The sequence below is a fragment of the Rattus norvegicus genome, chromosome 18 (assembly GCF_036323735.1).
Source record: "Rattus norvegicus strain BN/NHsdMcwi chromosome 18, GRCr8, whole genome shotgun sequence".
Classification (NCBI taxonomy): Eukaryota; Metazoa; Chordata; class Mammalia; order Rodentia; family Muridae; genus Rattus; species Rattus norvegicus.
In genome coordinates, this window is record NC_086036.1 from 49169191 (window position 1) to 49189857 (window position 20667).

General features: G+C 44.7%; 1 protein-coding gene across 3 annotated transcripts in view; it reads left to right on the forward strand.

Annotated features, from left to right (window-relative positions):
- Positions 1–20667, forward strand: part of Prdm6 (PR/SET domain 6) — a 104474-nt gene that overhangs the window by 66901 nt on the left and 16906 nt on the right. For 2 of the 3 annotated variants that reach the window (XM_008772191.3, XM_008772189.3), the window contains exons 4-6: positions 4170–4297; positions 7714–7838; positions 19559–19904. In XM_008772191.3, the coding sequence (XP_008770413.1) occupies positions 4170–4297; positions 7714–7838; positions 19559–19904 (599 nt within the window). Of the gene's footprint in view, positions 1–4169; positions 4298–7713; positions 7839–19558; positions 19905–20667 lie in introns of those variants that run through there. The other variant, XM_039097239.2, reaches the window with a different exon arrangement.

The window sequence follows — 20667 nt, forward strand, 5'->3', positions numbered from 1 at the left end:
TCCTGTACTTGTAACTGTAGCTGCCACTCTGGGCCGACGCTGTGGGCCGGGCTCATTTGGAGTTCCTTCTCCCTAGAAGAGGCCGTCTGCTGTCCGGGAGATGAGCTACACACAGCTTGTTTCCTCACCAGGCTCTTTTTTTTTTTTTTTTTTTAATCTTTGACCCAATTGGTAAGATATAATTGCCCACCTAAACATACAAAGCCCAGTACCATCCATCCCTCAGGAACATTGATAACAACCTGTAAATACACAGAACAGAATCTTTACGTCAGCCTCCATTGTCCTGCCACTGCTTCTCTCTCTCTGCCTCTCCTCTCCTCCTTTCCGTTCCAGTCTCCTCCTCTTCCTTCAAACTTCTCTCCCGCCCATCCTTCCTTCTCCTCCAATGACAGGCCTCCTTCTATCCTGTACCTGCCCCTCACCTGTACTTTACAAATTCCCAAAGGGGAGAAGGTTCTGGTGAAGTCACCTGATTCCTGAGGACAGTGACTAGGCAGCTGTCTTTGGGGCAGTGGAATTAGCATCAAAATACAGATAACTCCAAGTCAAACCACAACATTTCCCCCTTTTTGTCCAGTTAAAAAGCCTTTTCACTTATATATAAATTGAGTACAATTATTACCTTTCTACAATGCATAAAGCATATGATATACTCAACACCCAGTGCATCACTATATCAGTTAAACAGAACATTTAGTTATCCATTCCAGCTTAAGAAAGGCTTAAAATCTATATTATATCTTGGCTAGCTTGTATACTGTCTGATAACTATCAAATAAAACATGCATATTCAGAGTTAAACAGCCTGCTAGGCTATGAGAGTATAATCAGTCTTCAACCCCATCAGAAATCTTTGAATGACCAAATATCTATACACTTACGACGCCTAACATGGCTTCTAGAACTGAGAGATTGTAGAGACAAATCTCCACTCGGCACAGTCTCCTCTTAAGCGTTAACAAAGCTAACAGACCTTAACGACTAACAAGGTGCACATTGTCAGCTCCGGCCTGGGGAGACGCCTTTAGTTTTTGCTTAGCACTCCATATGAGCACGCCCTCTTTGTGTGTGCGCTTTGTACTGAAGAAAAAGCAAAGGCGTCAACTTTTTTTTTTAAGTTCTTTTTGGATCATGCCAAGAATGGCTGCATCTAAATGTTCACTCTTGACAGAGCAGACCAGAAGGGCTCAGAGCAGTCTTGAGGAAAGTGCAAAACCCTGAGGTCTCTCAACCACAGCAGGGGATGCTGGCCGTACCAGTGTAGTAAGCCCCCTGAGGAAATCCCATAGGTGTTGTAAGGCCTGGAATGCATACCTTTGTGACAGTTCCCCCCACACCCCTCTCACTCCTCCCCCCAAATCAGGTGTTGTGCTCCCAGGTGTGGTTGGATCTGTGCTTGAAGGATCACGCTGTCAGCTACAGTTTAGATAATACCTTAGAGATCCTGTAAGGAAGGTAGGTCAAGGGACTGTTGCCCTAGTTCTGGTGAGAAGGGGCCTTTCATCTGAGCTACAGTGTTAACAGTGGAGAGGAGGAGGTGAGTGTCCCCAAAAACCATTAGGAAAAAAATTTGCATGGATCTGGTGGTGGCCACGCCTCAAAGACTGAGAGCAGAGTCAAGGCCAGATGAGTGTCTTTACCCCTAGGCACTCAGCCAGGAGACTGGAGAAGGTGTGAGGGATCATCCTGGTTTTCTGTGAAACTACAATCAGTGCCAGCCAGAGCCTGGAAGGCCTGGCCTCATGCCACGTGTTGTTTTAGAATATACTTCCTGATACACAACGATCTATTTTTTTCTTTAGGGCAAGTAGGAGACCAAAATGGTGGGTTTCTATGTGGACATATTTCTTTAGGGAGAGTGATGCTGAAACACGTTTAACAGGAAATCTGTTTAAAGCTCAGTCAGGATAGGCTTGCGAGTGGATGGTGTTCAGCTGAGCTCACACTCAGCTAGGCCTTTCTACCTAGCGAATGTCACTTGCCACTGAGGATCCTGGCTGGGAGCACCCAGCAGGAGTGTTGCACTCGCTTCTTATGGTGTTTTGTAGTAACTGTTACCAGCAGCTTTTATGCCAGGCATCTTTGTAGGGAAAGGGTAGAACAATTCCATCAAAACTTTTTATTCCATTAATGATCAATAGTGCTGCTGAGGGGCCAGGATAGTTCTGTTCAATCTCTGTTGATAGCAGTCTCGGGGGTGAGAGTTTTGAATGCGGCTGGACTGACTGTCTTTAGGAAAGAAAAAATCCAGCAAATTAACAATAAAAGAATATGAGACATCGACAAAGACAATTAGTTCAATCTAATCTAAATGGGACACCTGTCTTTGGCTTGCTGTGCAGCAGCGGACAGATTAGCCATTTAACGTGTTTCCATTTGCTGCTCCAAAGCAGGAGCTGGAAGACTTATTTGCTGAATCACAATCCAGGGACCTTTTCCCTCCTTTCAGGCTGAGCTGATTATCAGCTGTGATTGTCTTGGTATTGGTATGGGGCCTAAATTTGCAGACGATTGTTTTTACTAGCTTAACCTTTGTCTTTTATCGGTGGGGGTAGTTTGGGGAGCAGACAGAGCATCAAGAAGAGCAGGGTGTGCATTCTGATGCTTCACAGTGACTGCAAAAGGAAACCCTCATCAAAGCCCGGGGCCCCCAGAACGGAAACACTGACCTGAATGAATATGAATGATCAAGCAGTGAGCTTTTCTCTGGAAGACTTATTCTGCTTGTTTGTTTGGGAGAGGAAAAGTGGGAGGGCTCAGAAAAGGAGGTGTGGTTTCCCAGGATGCTTTGGGAAACCCCTCTTCAGTTCCCAGGAGGCTGTACTAACTCTAGTCAAAATATACTTAGTCCTGCCATTGTCCTTCTAAAGTCCACACTCCTAAGAAAGGATGTGTGTGTGTGTGTGTGTGTGTGTGTGTGTGTGTTCATGTGTTGTGAATACATGTGAGTGTGGAAGCCAGAGGTTAACCTCAGGTGTTGGTCCTCAGGAGCTGTTGGCCTTGTTTGGTAATACAGGGTCTTTTATTGGAACCTGGACCTTGTCATTGTGGTGGGCTGATAGGTCATCAGTCCCCAGGGACACCCTCACCTGTCTCTGCCTTCCCAGTGGCAGGATTACAGTATGTGCCATCTGGCCTAGCTTTTTATGTGTGTGCTGGGGACTGAACTTGGGTCCTCAGGTTTTTGCGGGAAATATATTACCAACTCAACTATCTTCCCAGACTCCCAAGAAACTATTGAACTGCCTTGTGCATCCTGACTACCTCAACATCTGGGGAAATCTTAGAGAACTACTGCTGGATATGAAACTGCTTCTTCTCCTACTCTGGGACACCATGTCATTTCTGGAGGGGCACAAGTGTGTCCACCTTTAGCATTACTGAGGAAGTTACTTGCACGAATATTTTTTTTTCTGTCCTGTGCTTCCTGCCTGATTCGAAGCAGACTTTCTTTTCTTTTTCCTATCCTGAGGAATCTGCTGGGGTTTACCAAAGGCGATAATGGTGACAGTGAGCTTGATTGAGAAATATAATCTCCATACAAGACAGCAGTTTCCCTCTTTCTCTTTCTGGGGATGCTTTGGGATGACTCCTCCCTTAAGGACTTCAGAGACTGCCATCTCCTGTGAGGGGACTGTCCCTTTATTTCATCCCAGAATCTCTCTTTTACCAGTCCTCGATGGTTCTACAACTTCCTGGCTGCCTTCTGCTGGGGGTCGCCCAGCGCGGTGGATGGACAGTGACTGCCTTCTTCGGGTGCTTTTGAACAGTTGCATGCTGGAGACCGAGGCCCTTTTATGTGCTTGTTCTAATCATGTCAGTGCGCCTCTCCTCTCAGCTTGCTTTGTTTATCCGGCAGCTCATTATTTAAGACTAGCCTGTCAAAATAGGTTAAATATTCTTTGGGAAATATGGTCACATCCTTGAGATAGCGCAACTATGTTTAATCCAGGGAAGATTGGCTTGATAAGGAAAATGTGATCGACTTGCCTTACCAAAAAATATTTTCCCCGCTACCCTGACTGCGTTTCCATGACCATCGATAGGCACTAGCAAACCCAAGGACCGTAAATCTCTGCAGCTGACATGGAAAGACACAGAGGGAAACAGGGGAGTGATTGCTGATGATTCGTTCTAACCACTTGACCTTCTGACCTCTTCTCTAGATCTATGATCAAGATGGGACACTTCAGCACTTTATTGATGGTGGGGAGCCTAGTAAGTCGAGCTGGATGAGGTATATCCGATGTGCAAGGCACTGTGGAGAACAGAATCTAACAGTAGTTCAGTACAGGTAAAGTATGTCTTGATTTACCACCGGAGCCCTTCCGGCTTGCACATGCAAACGCAGGCTGGCTGCGAGAGGTTGAGAACACCCTGCAGTGTGCTATATGTAGACCGGTTGTTCTTTGCTGGGTTTCTGAAACTGCCTTGGTCCTGGTGGTAGTGTTTCATGGTCATTCAGAAAGAAAGGTACTAGCACATGCCCTCTTTGAGTGTGTGCACAGGACACAGCTATTCTGAAAGTCCATACTGACCTGAATGAGGTCAGCCCCAGCAGATGTGAACACACACACACACACACACACACACACACACACACACACACACACACATGGGAGCTTGGAGACTCAGTTCCACATCTGTTCCTTCTGGTCTCCATCAGTCTCTCTCTCGGAGAGAATAAGTTTCATTTTCACAAGAGTCTGGAAAACCCAAGAACCCAGTTTTTCCCAAACTGGCCATGCTCAGCAGTAGGACTGAGCCACTATGACCTTTCCTGCTCTCTAAAGGTTCCAGAGCATCTGGGGCTGACCCTTTGATGAGTTCAACTGAGTTCCAGGTGATGCTGTTGTTTCAAATTAGAGAAAAGAGCCTCCCCCTAACCCCGTTCCCCCACTACTGTCTCCTAAGAGGAGTGGGCAGAGACCAGGACAGACCGACCCAGGCAGAGGCATCCACACAGGCATGGAGGCTTGGAGCACTGTCTCCACTTCCCAATGCACCTGCTATCCCACCCCCCAGCCCACCCGTTCCTCAGGAAGGCTGGAATCAAGATGAGAAGGCAGAAACAAATCAAACAGAAAAAAAAAATCCCCAGCCCTAAGCCGCCTTCTTTCAGAATCCCTCGAAAACATGTGCCTTATAAATATATGAGCTCAGTTATAAACAGCCGTGTTCCCTTCAGAGTCAGAAGCAACCGTTTAGCTTTATTGGGTACCACAGACACATCAAAGCCGAGAGCCTTGTGCTCCGCAACTTGGAGTTCTGCCTGGAGCTATTTATTTTCCTTTTTAAAATAATTTTTTTTTCTAAATTTCTTTTCTTTATAGCTTAAAGGGTGCACAGATCTGGCTTGGTCTCCGAAGGTCTCCAGTTCTAAAACGAACATACTTGGATAGTGTCTGACTCATTGTCTGGGTTTCCCATGCAGTTTCATTAAGTAATGGCTCACATGAAATGGTACAGAGGCTGTGGGGTGACACGGGGGTGGGGGGGCATGGCAACACACCTCTGCCATCAGGGAGTTTCTAGGCAACCCTGAGCTACAAAATTAGCAAATATTATGTTTATCCACTCAGCGAGAGATAGTTTGGCCACTAATGTAATAAATGCCAAGGGAACTCTTGAGGCAAATTCTAAATTTGGGACAAGAAACCCCTCCGGGAAAGGGGCATGAGTAAGTCATTACCTATCTGTCAATATTAAGTGGATTTTACAACTCTCCTTTCATGAGGGCGCTTAAGCTATGAGCTCTCTCGGCCTATCTGTTTCGGATTACTGCAGATCTTTATACAACGAGCTACAAAAACACAATTTAAAAAAAAAAAAAAACTGGCATCCAGAACGAGTGACCACGTCCAAAAGTAAGAAAATAGAAAAGTTGGACCCTGAAGAGCCGGCCTAATTTTTTATTGTACATGAATGTCCTCTTCACAAAAAGTCAGCTGGTTTAAATTCATTCTGTTATGATTTGTAATATCTAAATGGAATTTTCTTCAAAGCGCCCTTGATTGATTGACCCTTAGCTGAACGTTTTGTTTTTATTTTGAGGCTGACAATAATGTTTGTTGGCATGTGTTCTGCTTCAACTGCGTTGGGACGCCATGAAGCTATCTTTATGAGTCATCCAACCACAATACTAAGTACATGTCAGCAAAGGAAATATTATCTGAAAAGGGAAAAATCCCTTTGATGTGCTTCAGCATGCCGGGATTTCTGCAAGCTTTGGAAGCTCTGGGTGCTTGTAAGGAACGGTGTACGCTTACACGCTCCCCCCCACCCCCGCCTTGGCCTACACTGTGCCTCAGAAGACCACCCATCGCTCCAAAACAGTTCTGGTCTTTCAGCGGCAAAGTGGTCATTTAGTTTAACACATTCATTTGCTGGGCGCTGTGTTTATATTCAGGGAAGGCAAACCCAGAGATGAAATGTTACAAGGAGGAAGGACAAAGCAGACTCGATTTTTCTCAACTTATGAGATGTCAGTGATCTATAATTCGGTTCCAATTTTGATTTTTTTCTCTTTTTTTATGCAGCAGTGGAAAGGATTAATAAATCTCGAGGCTTTGAGAGATGCCGTTAGCAGGAAGGGCAGTGAGGGCTGGACAAGTGGCTGGAGTTTTTGTCAGATATTCATAGAATGTTGGGGGGAAAACGTTCTGCTTAGCTAGCAGTGCCCTCGTGAGACGGAATGGCAGTAAGTAAGGAAAATAACAAGATAAATGAAATTTTCGCAGCTGCAAGTAAAATATCGGGAATCTGCACTTTTTTTTTATTGATCTGTATGATCCTATTGCCAAGAGCCACTTTGTGGTGACAAAATATGTTGACAAGTGCGTATCTCACTGCCATGAAAAATGTGGGGAAGGATTCTCCTTATGTCTGCAGTGTTCTACAAGGAACAAATTACGCCGTTGCAGCCAATTCCTTACAGAGAGGCAAAATTTAAGGCCCACCAACCCTAAACACTGTTATCTGGAACTTGAGGCTAATATTTGTAACAATCCTTCATTGAGGAAACCAGTCTTGGCCCCTCATTCTTTTAAAAATCTGTAGATTTTTCTTAACGGCGCCAAAGCTGCTGTCGTAAAAGATGTTTATTTCGTGGCACCCTCTCTCCATCATCCAGGGTATAATCTTTCAACCCCGAGTAGAGCGCTCCTCTTGTATTTATTGAATTTCCATCCATTTCATACAAGAGGGCTTTTCTCTTCTCCTGTATCACACTTTGGGCTGGGGTTGGGGGAAGGAGCAAACGGGAGAGATGTTTGCTCCCTTAGCCCTTCTAACACCAAAACTGCTCCATTTTATTATAAATTTGGGAACTCCCGGTGTCAAGGAGCCAGAGTACACTTGGTGCTATTTCTTCAGAGAAGAAGTCAACAGTATTCATTGACATTTGAGGTTGGGGCAGCACTCACTGGTTCTACAATTTGAGAGGGAGTTTGCCACCAGGAAGAATTTTCTCATTGGTGTGAGATAGAATCTCCTTGAGACCCTGTATGGAGGGCACTGTGGAAATAACGTGCACATTGTTTATCATGGCGAGTTACAGCCTTCCCCCAATGCTCGCATACCGAGATGGGCGGAGATTCATTATAAACGGTTTAGGTGGAGCTGGGCAGGATGTTTGGGGGGCAATAAAAATGTGTTGGGATATATGAGCATTTCGCCTTACTAAGTTGGGTTTTCTTTTGTTTTAAATAGGTCGAATATATTCTACCGAGCCTGTGTAGATATTCCCAGGGGCACCGAGCTTCTGGTGTGGTACAATGACAGCTATACGTCTTTCTTTGGGATTCCTTTACAATGCATTGCCCAGGATGAAAACTGTAAGAATCTACTTTAGTTCTGAATCCACACGCGCTCACACCAGATACCTTTTAAAGAATGCCTTTCGAAACTTCTGAAATACGGTTTGCTGTGATACATAATGCAAACACACATGGGCCACTCTACCACGGTCTCCTTTCCTGGCCAATTCTTTGCCTGGTCACAGTTTCAAAGCCCTTGCCAAAGTTTTAAAGGATTGTTGAGGAAAAAAGAGAAGCAAAGTCAGCTGGTCTCCACTGAGCACCCACTATGTGGCTGCCTCCCTGCCTGCCACTTTAAGAGAGAAAATGGCGGAGTTTCTGCTCTGAAGGGAGGCAGTCCTGTTGGAGCCATACTGTAAACAAAAATATCAAAGAGACAGCATTGTGCAATCAACCCGATCACTTCTGCAGTAGTGCAGTATGCGTTAGAATAATCATTAGAATAATGAGCCTAAAAACTATAGATTTTTATGTGACTGTGGACTTTGTGTGAAATTTCTAAATTTTCTTATTTGAAATTATGTCTAGAACCATAAAGTTTTCTTCTATCATCGATCTCCTGCCAACCACTACCTTTAAAACAATAATAGAATATTCAGGCTGATGTAAACTTGCAGAAACTTCTAGCTGAACTTATTTCGAGTTGGTACTGATGCTTGGGAAATGGTTAAGGTGAAAGACATATTTGGGATAGGTTTAGACAATCCCGGGGGGGGGGGAAGGGAGAACACTTGCTTCAGTGATGCTGTATTTTCCTGTCACCAAACTCATTCATCTGTGAAATGATAATTTGATATGCCACAAGAAAGAAACAGATAAAAGACAGACAGAAGATGGGTTTGTCAATGGGTGAAGAGCTTTGTCTTGGAAGAAGTTGGCTTTTCCTCTCTCTCTCTCTCTCTCTCTCTCTCTCTCTCACCCACCCCATAAATGCCCTCAATACTGCTCACCACAATGCTGATGTGTTCCTTGTTGCCTTTAATTTCCTTGTAAAAAAGAAAATCCTTAAAGAACACACCACTATCGACATTTCTATTTTACCCTAATTCAAACCATGCTCAAAAGAAGACACAGATCTGGGCTTCCTCCTTGCTTGCTGTTTCTCCTGGAAAGTGTCCTTTATGCTCTTGACACCCTTGTTAGGGGGAGATCTGTTTTCAGTGAGGGCAATGCCTGTGCTGGAGATGAAAGTGCAGTTGGCATTACAGCAACACAAACGTGGAGGCCACTATGTTCTCTCTTCCCCAGAATGGAACCATGCCCACCTCCCTCACAACTCGGACTAGACAAACATCTTGCTACTGGCATGAGCTTTCTGTGTCCCAGAACCCTGATCCAAACTCAGCTCCTAATGTGTGGAGTTTGTGCCAAAAGGATTTTGGAAATCCTGTGAGCTTCCTTATTTCCCTCTTGAATACAACCTGCTCCAAACTCCGTAGAGGCTATGCTGTATGTTACAGAAAGTGTAGGTGTAAGCACACGAAGGCATAGAGTTCTGAATTATAGCTCATAGTTCAAATAGACATTTAATTCTTATTTATTGATCACCTACTCTGGGCCAGTACCATACTTCTACTCTTTGCTAGGTACCATAAACACAGAAGGAAGGAAATAGTCAAGAGAGCCTACACTCAATGGAGCTTATGTCTAGGGACAGGGTACTGTAAATATATAATTAAAGGTTGGTCAAGCAGTAATACATTATGGAACTACTAAAGCAGGAAAAGGACAGGTGTTCTTGGAGCTTAGGACTACAGATTCAGCAAATGACTTAAAGTAGTCCTCACTGGCAAGCTGGCCTTTGACCAAAGATTTAAGGAGGTGAGGGAAAGGGATGCATGCTACTCTAGACAAGAGCGTTGCTGGCAGTTGAACTAAACCCCTAACGCCTCATGGTGGAAATGCCCCTCGCATCTGGAAGAGCATCCCAGAAGTTGGCCTGGTTATGGCAGAGTGAGTGACAGAGCAGAATATGAGCCAGATATGGGTGAATAGGGGACATATATCTGGCCCCTGTGAGGACCCTGGCTTTTACTCTGTGAGCTTGGTGGTGGGGCTGGCATGAAGTCTGGAACAGCAGTGAGATGCTCTGACTAAAGTTGTAGTGGGGTTGCTCTGTCTTTTGAGTGTGGATTATAACACTAACAGTGTGGGAGAGCTTGGGGGTTCTTAGAGAACCCAGGAGAGCAATAATGGTAGCTTGGACCATGTGGAAGTGGTGGAGGTGGTGAGAAATAATTGAACACAAGGCATATTTTGAAAGTAAGACCAACAGCATCTTCTGACACTCTAGGAACCAAGTAAAACATGTCAAGGATGACGTTGAGTCGTCTAGACTAAGGCATGACTATTTCTTGAGTTTAGAAGTAGAAAAAGACAGTGCGGGTTGGCACGCAGGAGCTGCCACACCTGTGTGGACCTCTTGAGTAGAAGGCATTTGTTCATGCATTGTTTTCACCTCACAAGGCTGTTAACATGCGTGGGCGTGAGTGGGGCTGGAGGCAGGGCATTTTGCTGTCCTCTTGCCATTCACAGTCAGCTGGCATGGGTTCAGGCCACACCAAGTGGTGTTCAGATTCAGGGACACAGTGCCCTTAGAATATGCTTGCTGGAAGAGCATGCTGTCTTTCAGCCCTCTCTCCTGCAGTTCCATCGGTACGAAGCATTCTAGAGGACGATGACTAGAGGGTTAAATGAATTCTGCTAGGACTCATCACACCCCTGTACCCCGAAATCCACAGTGGTGTTCGGTCTGTGGCTTCAGTAAGAAAACTAAGTTACCCCTTTCAGGTTTAGTTTGGAGTTCTCAGTAAGGATTGAGGGAAATTCAAAGGGATTTAAGCCATCATCTGAAAGTCTTACTGGTGACAATGCCTCTTTCCACTGAGGGTGTTACGGGAATTTTATTTTACTTCCTGTCTCAATGTCATACATCTGTCATGCAACTGGCCACCCAAGAAACTAGCACAAGTCTTCATCAGAGAGTGAGGGGAGAATTAGGATTGCAACTGTAATTCTGAGACAGAGCCTCATGATCCCCTTTGATCCCAGAGTGGCCTGAGAACGCTTTGCGATGGATATTGCTTGTTCTGTGCTAAGAAAATATTCACGTGACTCAGGCATGCAGATGTGCGGAGGGGCATTGCAGGGAACTTAGCAGATAGCCTTCCTCACCTGGAGTCATTTAAATCATCTCCACAGGTCAGCAATGCTAAGAGGAACGTCTTTTTAACCCCACCTTGCTAGTCACAAAATAAATTAGGTTTCTAAGAGAAGCTTCTTGACATCAAAGACTCAGTAATCAAATGTATTTCCGTATACTGCTGTGCATGAAGCACACGGATACATGGTTGAGCCATGGAGGTACTTCAAGAGGTAAAGATACGGACCAAGCCTGATAAATCTCTACATTCTATCCCAAGATGTACATGGTGTGAGGAGAGAAGCCGAATCCCGGAAGTTGTCCTCTGCTATCTCTGATATACACGCATGCTCTTGAACACACGCACAACGCACACGAGTGCGCACGCGCACACACACACACACAAACACACACTTCCATGTGTACACATCGATACATGGATTAAAAGTAAGACCTTCCATCACATTGATGAGAAAAGATCAGATAGCATTTCAGACAGATTTTCCTTTGTTAATGAAATTGATACTGGACCAAGATATTCAAGGAAAATGTGATTTTAGTTAGTGAATAGTACTTGTTAAGCACTTCCAGTTTTAAAAGTATCATTTTCTTTCCTTGGTTCTTTCAACGTGCAGCGTACATACTTCCCCATTGATCGTGTGAGGTGGGACCTGGGGCTTAGTAAGTTCCCTCCTCTGTCAGCAGCATATAGCAGTGGCTACACACGCTGGCCGGACATGCCAGCAAAAGCCGCCTGGCCTCAAAGAGAAGACAGTCCTCCGCACAGGCATCTAGGTTCTGGAAGCAATTCCTACATTGTTTTCTTTTTTAAAACTATAGTTAAAAATGTAATAGTGCTCCGAGAGAGAGAGAGAGAGAGAGAGAAAGAGGGAGCCCTTCCATGCACTGCGGGCCTTTCAAAGACCCTGAAGGAACACTTGTGTCGACAGATCACATCCGCAAGAAGGAGTGAGGTCGCCCCAAGCTTCCAGTGGGGGATTAGCTCCTGCAGAGTGTAAAGACCGGAGTGTGTTCATATTCTTTTCAGAGGAAATTAAAAAAAAAAGCGCCTAGGAATAAATGTTGAACAAGTCTTCCCACTGCTTGCTGTGTCTCAGAATATGAAGCTGAGGTGCAGAATGTGAGACTTGAGGGCCTTGCGGGAGCTGCTCTGGATTAGACCCTGCCTCAGGGAGGCCGGCTCCTTTGGATTTTCAAAGAACAGCAAACAAAAAGGGCCGCCTCTGTACAGTGCCTCTCCTCCCCGCCATTCTACTGAGAGGAAACTGGATTCAGCCTAAGGAGCACCCTGCTCAGTCCTTTATATATGTGGCCTTTGGGATACAAGGATAGCATTTAATCCAGCAGGAATATCCCGTGTGGGCAAGTCCTCAAAGGAAGTGTGCTGATCGTATGCAAAACCTCAGGCCCCAACTTGAGCTTCAGAGGACAGGAATTCATTAGTACACAGCTCAAGCATAAACCTTAACGAAGGCACCCCTTGGGGTAACTACAGCAGAGACCCTGAGCTGAGGGGGGTTAGGTCAAATATGGTCGAGAGCAGGCAGAGTTCCTCCCTCTATGCCGAGAGAGACACTGGGATTGGGCACCTTCCACAAGTCTGAGTACAGGAAGAAACTATTGTGTCTCTGAGTGTCAACTAGAAGATCATTGACTCCAAGCCAAGGGTCAAGGAACTGTCTATCTTCAGACACTGTGAGAACAGTATGCGCCTTGCTACAGCCACAGAATGTTTATCCTACCTGCCAGACAGACATAAAGATGCTGAGTCAAGAACCTGATATAAAAATTGGCCTAGGGCTAGGGAGATGGCTCAGTGCCTTGCAAACATGAGGACCTGAGCTGGACCCCAAGTAAAAGGCTGGGCATGGTAGTACACATTTATCAACAAATCAGAGGTGGAGAAGGTGGCCCATGGGATCTGCTGAATCGGCAAGCTCCAAGGCAATGACCCTATCTGTGGAAAAACAAAAACAGACAAACTAAAAAAACATGGCTAGTACCTGAGGAATGATATTCAAGATGTCCTCTAGCTTCAACCCGCATGTACATGCATGTATTCTCTGTCTCTCTGTCTCTGTCTGTCTGTCTGCCTGTCTGTTTCCCCCTCTGTCTGTCTGTCTGTCTGTCTGTCTGTCTGTCTGTCTGTCTGTCTGTCTCTCTCTCTCTCTCTGTCTCTCTCTCTCATAGAATTCTAGAGTAAGCAGAGAAGAAATGTCCACAGAGATAAAGGTAGCAACCCACTGGAAGTGTATTCTCTGAGAAGATTGACAAAGGAGGAAGGAGACTGGAGGCTGTTTTATTGGCTCTTGGGAGTATTATGTGCCACTCTAGCACATCTTGTGTTCATCCAGGACATATAAATTCTTCACTCACTATCCTAATTTTCGAACCTGTGGGAGGTGGACATCTTGCAGATGGGTTTTTCTTTTCACTGCAGGAGAACCACTGCACCCTTGGCTGTAGCCTGCTTGAACTGGACTTTAGTCCACATGCAGTTAGCAGTCAGTGTGGAGGCATACAGGCCCGACTGCTTCCTCCCAGCACGACTACTCAGAAGACATTCCATCCCCAGAGCTAACAGTCTTCAGTTTCCCCTGTCCTGCTTGACTCTCTAACACTGGTGATCTTCAGAAGACGCCTTAGTAAACCTCTCCCCCACAGAGCTCCACATTTCACCTTAGCCTAAAGGCTGTAAGAAGGGGTCTCCAAATCTCCCGCGCAGAGTCCTTTTTCCAGGTACTCTCGGGTCTCTATTTTCAATCCAGACTTCTGTGACTCACAGCCTCAACTATCCAATCCTCTCCTCAGCATCTCCACTTCAATCCCTCAGAGGAATCTCACCCCAGCATACTGTGACTAAAGCCATTGTGTTCACTCCCACAAGCTGGCCCCATCCCCTAGTTTAAGTGTGCTTACTTCCAGCCAGCCACCCGTGCTTTGTAGAAACCTTGACCGTCACCCAGGCCCTGATGTATATATTCCTCATGTGTTCTCATCCCTCCTGCCATCATCCTGATCAGGGTTACAGAGCACACTCAGGACTGCACCACAGGGCAGCCTTTTTGGTGTCATCACAGCCTGAATGAAGTCTTACATGTTTGCTTATTTTACTGTTTCAGTTGATCCACTTGTTTTATCAACAGTAACTTGGGCTCCTACATCAAAGTCCAGCAAGTGCTATGGGCATGCAAGTCTCCAGCCAAGAGATAATGAGGGATGTTGACAAATTCTTAGCTATTCTTCCAGAAACATATTTTTGTCTCTTCTGACATCTAAATACATTCTCCCTTTCTTTCTTTGGTTTTTAGATGTTCTCCACTCAACCTTCTCCCATCTGTTCCCCCCAACCCCTGTTCAAGAAAGCCTTTGGTGGCCTTAAAATTCTAATCTTCTTGCCTCAGCTTTCCCAGTGACTAGGGTTATAAGTAATCACCACCATGTCTGGCTCCCTTTCTGCTTTTTTGCATGGTACCAACAGCATATGGCATACACTGGTCAGCATGGATTGGTGATACACTGAAAGCAAACATCTAGTCTCCTTGAGCTCTGGGTCAAACTCTTTTTGTCTTACAGGGAGCCATTTGTTAAATAACCAGCTCTTTGGACTGGAGAGATGGCTCAGCGGTTATGAACACTTGGCTGTTCTTCCAGAGGTCCTGAGTTCAATTCCCAGGGGGTGGCTCACAAACACGTGATGGGATCTGGTGCCCTCTTCTGGTGTGTCTGAAGAGAGCAACAGTGTACTCATACATACACAAAACAAATAAATCTCTTTAAAAAAAACCCCAGCTCTTTGATATGGAATGTTACAACTAGGAGCCGTATATAGTCTCCAGCTCACATACTGATTAATTTGTTTTCAGATAGGGTCTCATGTAGCCCCTGCTGTCCAAACTTGCTATGCAGCTGAGGATGACCTTAAGCTTATCCTTTTGCATTCACCTGCCAGCACTGGGATTATAGACATGAGCCACCACACATAGTCTTATGGGATGTTGGGGGATTGAACATAGGGATTTATTTATGCTAGGAAAGCACGCTATTCCCTGAGCTACATTCCCAGACCTTGTGTTTTAATTAGAACCCAAGTGGGTGTGGATTCTGTGTCTGTAAAATATTATATGTAGCATATTATATAACATCTATTGTATGTCTGTAATTCTAGCACTCAGGGGGCAGAGGCAAGATGATTACAAGTTCCAGGCCAGCCAGGGCTGTCTAATGAGACCCAACCTTAAGTTCAAACCTAAACAAAGGAATAAGACTCCCCAGACTCAAGGATCTTTAGCCTTGCTAAGCTGTACTTAGTGGACTCTAGACCCCTGGCCTTGGATGTGTTCGCAGGCCTGCCAGTATGCACACTTCCAGTCCCTCCCTGTATGGCTCCCACAGGTGCATGGCTGCCTTTCTCTCCGGCCTCAGCTGAAGCCTGGCATCTGTCCCCTACTGCATATTGGCCCATTTTCAGTTCCTTTATTGCTCAGTTCTTTCTCTGTCACAGAACAAGGGCTTGTGCTTGTTCCCTTTGGCTGCCTCTTCCTTTCCTCTGCACTTGCTCACGTGTCCTTTCGGGGCTTAGACGCCAACTTCCCAGCATCCGTTCTTTCTTGCAGCCCTGCACTCTGTTGCATCTAAAACGAACATATGTTAATGTTTGAACTCTCTGAAATTGGCAGAAATCTTGACAATGGACGGCAACGCCTTACAATTATAATGATTCAATTAATAGAAGTTGAGAATCGAAGCTAAGCCAATGCCTTAAAAAAAAATACTAGCTTCATATCTGTCAAAATGTCACAGTGGGAGGGACAGTGAGATTTCCTGTCCTCCTGTATGCCCACCAGTCAGTACATAACAGATGCTCAGTAAATATTTTGCAGGAGGGGTAAAGTAAGACTTGATTTTGTGGATCCTGAGTCCCTGCCCCCCAATGTTTAACTATCCAGATGTGATGAACTAATGGTTTTCCTTGACTCCATTCTTCCAAGCTTTAGACTTCACCCCTTATCTCCTAAGCTTTGTCTTCATACACTGAGGAGATCATCTAACTCAGTGTCCCCAAATGCAGAAGCCACCTGTGTTTCTGGTTATGTTATTTAGCTGTCCTCAGGCCTCCTCCGAATTGCCTCTTGGGTTTCCAGTGTTTCTGATATATCCTCTGTTTTCTGGCTGATAAGTTGTCCTGTTTAGTTAGTGGTTTTCATTGGTATAGCCAGTGAGGTAGGCATTTGGAAGCATGTTTTCTTTCAAGACAAACATCTTTATATTGAGGATTCTGTGAGAGTGTGTGGGATGCCACAGAACAGCTAGACTTCAAATATGATTGCTTTTTGAAGTTTTCCCTCCTACTCTCTCTGTGTAAATCACTTGCTCAGTTTCGTTTAATAAGACTGAATTATTTTATATACACAATGGAGGACCATACTTAGGACAGAATGGAGAGTGTGTTGTTACCTACAACTGGGAAGCTGTTTATAGTTGCTTCACAGTGTCCAAAGAAGGAAAGTAATATGTGGAGAATAGTCTTATTTCAATCTTCATTTGCACTACTTAAATGCTGCTTTTTTTACTCTATAGCCACACAGACCCATATAGCTCTGATTATTATACATACTTTCAGATATATAAATTTGATTTTTTGTTTTTACTTAGCATTGATAACTAAAATTACAAAAAGTCATTGGCTCATGAATCTGTCTTCTTTTTTCTTTATGTGGCCTTAAAGATTTAAAACATTAAAAAGCTTAGCCAGGTTTGCTGCTCTCCTACATGCTGACAACCTTCTACATTTCCTACTCTGTGTTCCTTTTGACTGGCAAATGCTCACGGTTGCCTGCAGACTTGGGGTATGCTTTGCAGTTCCTGGATTAGGGCTGAAAATGCCAAACATTTAGGCTCCACCCAAACCTCTGATAATGCTCCTGTTTTCACTTTTAATTATGAATGAAAAGCCTTTCACCGTTATCTTTTAGAATCTGTGTGAGAAGTAACACAAAGAAAGATTTTTTAAGTCTAAAAAAAGTCTAAAACTTCATATTGATTACACAACTTTTACCCCCGAAGGCCAAATGATACACAGCTTTTATGTATGAAATCTAGACCATAATTTGAACACAGGCACACACGTATATAACATGTATAGTTTGATGTACATGCCATACTCGCAAAGCTCTGGACTATCCGTAAAAGTGGCCTTTCTCTGTTTGAAACACAGCTAGTGAGCAGGGAGGTATAATAGGAACTAAAGATGAAAATTTGCTGGATCTCAGAAAGCTAGGGCTTGCAGCCCAGGTCTGTCCTTACCTAACAATGAGCAAGTTGTTGGCTCTTTCTGGGCTGCTGCTTTGCCACTGGACAGGAAGTTTGGCTTAGGTCAGCGATTCTTATCCTTGACTTCACTTCAGAAGCAGTTGGGGGACTTTAAACAATATAGTCAGGCCCTTCTGAGAGACTCGTTTGATTTTTAAAAATTCTCCTCTGTAAAGCTACTGCCAGCGGATCACACTCCAGGGTCTTTGCTCCCTGGGATGAGATGAGCTGTGCTTCAGTTACTGTAGACAGGTCTGTCTCCTAGGTTAGATATGCTAATCATGTGACTCTTCAGAAGAACCCCAGGTAACATACCAGCACCCCTGTACCCATATGTGTGATCCCTCTGTCTCCTTATAGAGCTTCCTAGTTCCCACACCACGACTGCTGTCTGTTAGAGTTGAGGATGCTCATGTTGTGAATGGAGCTTAGCCATGGCTGTGATGAGGCACAAGAGAGCTCCAAGTTTGCTCCCTACCATAGCTCTGAGCTATCGCCCAATAGCCACATAAGTAGCTATAGCATGCATGACTTTGTTTCTTGCCATAACCAATCTTTTGTGAATCACTGTCTTCAAAATTCTGCATATTTTTCAATAAGATCTTTCACCACATTTCTCTGGCTGGTCTAGAATTTTCTGTGTAGATCAGACTGGAGTAGAATTCACAGAGATCTATTGTCTCTACTTTTTCTGCTGCCCCCAAAGTGCTAGGATCATAAGTGTGAACCACTACTCAGTTTAATCTCCTTGACTCTGAAATGACCAATACACACACACACACACACACACACACAAACACACGACAAAATACTTATTTGTAAAAGCTTTAAGCCTTTTGCATATGTTCTAATCACTTTTAGACCCATAGAATAGCCAGTTAATACTTGATAAATATTGTTATCAGCAGTAAGATATTTTAAAATGAAGCCAAGAGCAGTGGCTCATACTGGAAATCCTAGTACGCAAGAGGCCAAGGCAGAGTTGAGGCCAGCCTAGGCTACTGGGTACTGTCAAAACTAAGGTAAAATAAAAATTAAAGGTAACAATAAACTAAAAGTATTCACATTCTCCCGTAAGAAAACCTTATCAGTTTGGTCTTTCTTCTCTTCCACTTATCACCCAGCAGGACCATCTGCCTCATTCCAGTCTTGTCTCTTCTACAACAAAAAGAATAGAGCCATGATGAACAATTTGATATCAAACCTTAGCTTCCTACCAGGAGGAAGATGAGGCCCCTACAACTCCACTGATATTGGGCGCTCACCTCTTTCCTAAAAGCCATTGATGCATTACGTCACTCCATTTAAGTCACTCTGTCCTTGGAGTGACCGTTTCATGGTTTTCCAAGGAGTACATCATGGGTTGGCTGTTACAGCCATTCCTACAGGCACAATGCTAGGAAACAGCGGAGTTAGAACCCAGGCCACCCCCATCACACTGCCAGGTACCTAATACTTTTAGAAGCATTGCTACCACTGTCCATATTTTTCCCTAGGAGAAACAGGGCACAAAGTTTGCCTACGATCACCATCATTAATGAAAACCAGAGTCAAGATGGGAGCCTAGGCCTTCCTAATTTCAAAGCCTCCGGCTCAAGCACCATAGCTATTACCGCCCCCTTCCTCTACCCATCTGTCAGTCAAGCCTCTCTCAAGCCTCCTCCCCACCAAAATCTGAGTAGTTTTATCCCCCTCTACTCAACACCAGCCTGTGCCTATTCCCTGGGCCTTAAATAACGCTAAACGCATGGCCAGCATCCCACACCTGCCATGGCAACCTAGCTCTCTTGATCTTCACTAACCTGCCAGGCTTCTCCTGTCTTCAGGTGTCTATACTCTTCTTAGCTCTTCAGTCAGATCTATAGTGAATACCTGTCCTTCTGGGAAGCCTTGGTGTTCCCTACCTAATGCAGTAGCATTCATCCCCAACACCACTCCCCTATCTCTCTCACATCTGCAGGTCTCTAAGCATCATGCAGTGAGGACTACCATATGTCTTGGGCCATAATTGTATGCATGTTGAAGGCAAAGACCATTCAGCAACAGCCCTGAGTGTATACTAGTCGCTTAGTAAACTGCCATTAGATGAGTTATTAATTTGTGATAAGCCTGATTTCCCCTCAAATGATCTTATTATGCTAATTTGGGGGCCATCAAAACACAATTTTACATTTGTTTATTTATAGAGATGTCTTGAAGTGTGTGTTGTTGCGTTTATTTAAGTGCTAGTGAAGCTGACCTTCTTAAACTCTGACTATTCTAGTGAATGTCCCTTCCACGGTAATGGAAGCCATGTGCCGACAAGATTCCCTGCAGCAGCCCTTCAACAAGAGCAGCAAGCTTTCTCCCTCGGGCCAGCAGCGCTCCGTGGTTTTCCCACAGACTCCCTGCAGCAGGAATTTCTCTCTGTTGGATAAATCTGGGCCCATCGAGGCAGGATTTAACCAAATCAACGTGAAGAATCAGAGGGTCCTGGCGAGCCCAACCTCTACCAGCCAGCTGCACTCGGAGTTCAGCGACTGGCACCTCTGGAAGTGCGGCCAGTGCTTTAAGACTTTCACGCAGCGCATTCTCCTGCAGATGCACGTGTGTACGCAGAACCCTGACAGGTGAGAACCAGGGCTTGCCTTCCCGGAGCGGCTTGGGGGAAAGCAGAAGCTGAGGTGCTTGCCCGCGGGGTGGAAGGTGCCAGAGTTCTATTAGGCATCAGCTGTACCTCCATTGTTTGTGAAGGCTGCACAGACAGCTTGGTGGCTGCCCAGAGGCATCTGCACGCGCTATCCAAACTTTAAAAGGGAGCGAAAGAGAAGGAACATTTATGAATATCAGGGGTGGAAAATGAGGTCAGGATAATCAGAATCCCCTCTGTCTTCCAAAGATAATATAGCTGGCTGCCGGGCGGCTGTCACAGCTGTTTCAGAGTTCACCTCCAGTGTGCTGTGAGTATGAACTTAATTAAGTACTAAGAGGTAATGAATTGGAATTTTTTGCTTAGTACTATTTTTCTTTGGAGCATGCAAACCCATAAATCCTGCAAACCTGTCAAAAGGAAATACCCACTCGGCTAGTGATGTGGAGGAAAACAGATGCCACTTATTCAATAAACTAATATCCACACAGAAGAAAAATGTTGACTAGATACCTCAGAGTCAAAGTTGGTTTGAGAGTTTGTCAATATGGAATTTTATGGCCATGAACTGAGGATGAAATTTAGCTGAACAAGTGAATTAAAATTTCAGGTACTCTGACGAGTGGCCCAGTAGATATAATGGAACTATTATTTATGAATCAAAACTGGTTTATTTGACAGTCTTGAGAGCTGGGAGCGCAAAAGACAAAGATCAAATTAATTCAGTAGGAAGGCTCCTTGTG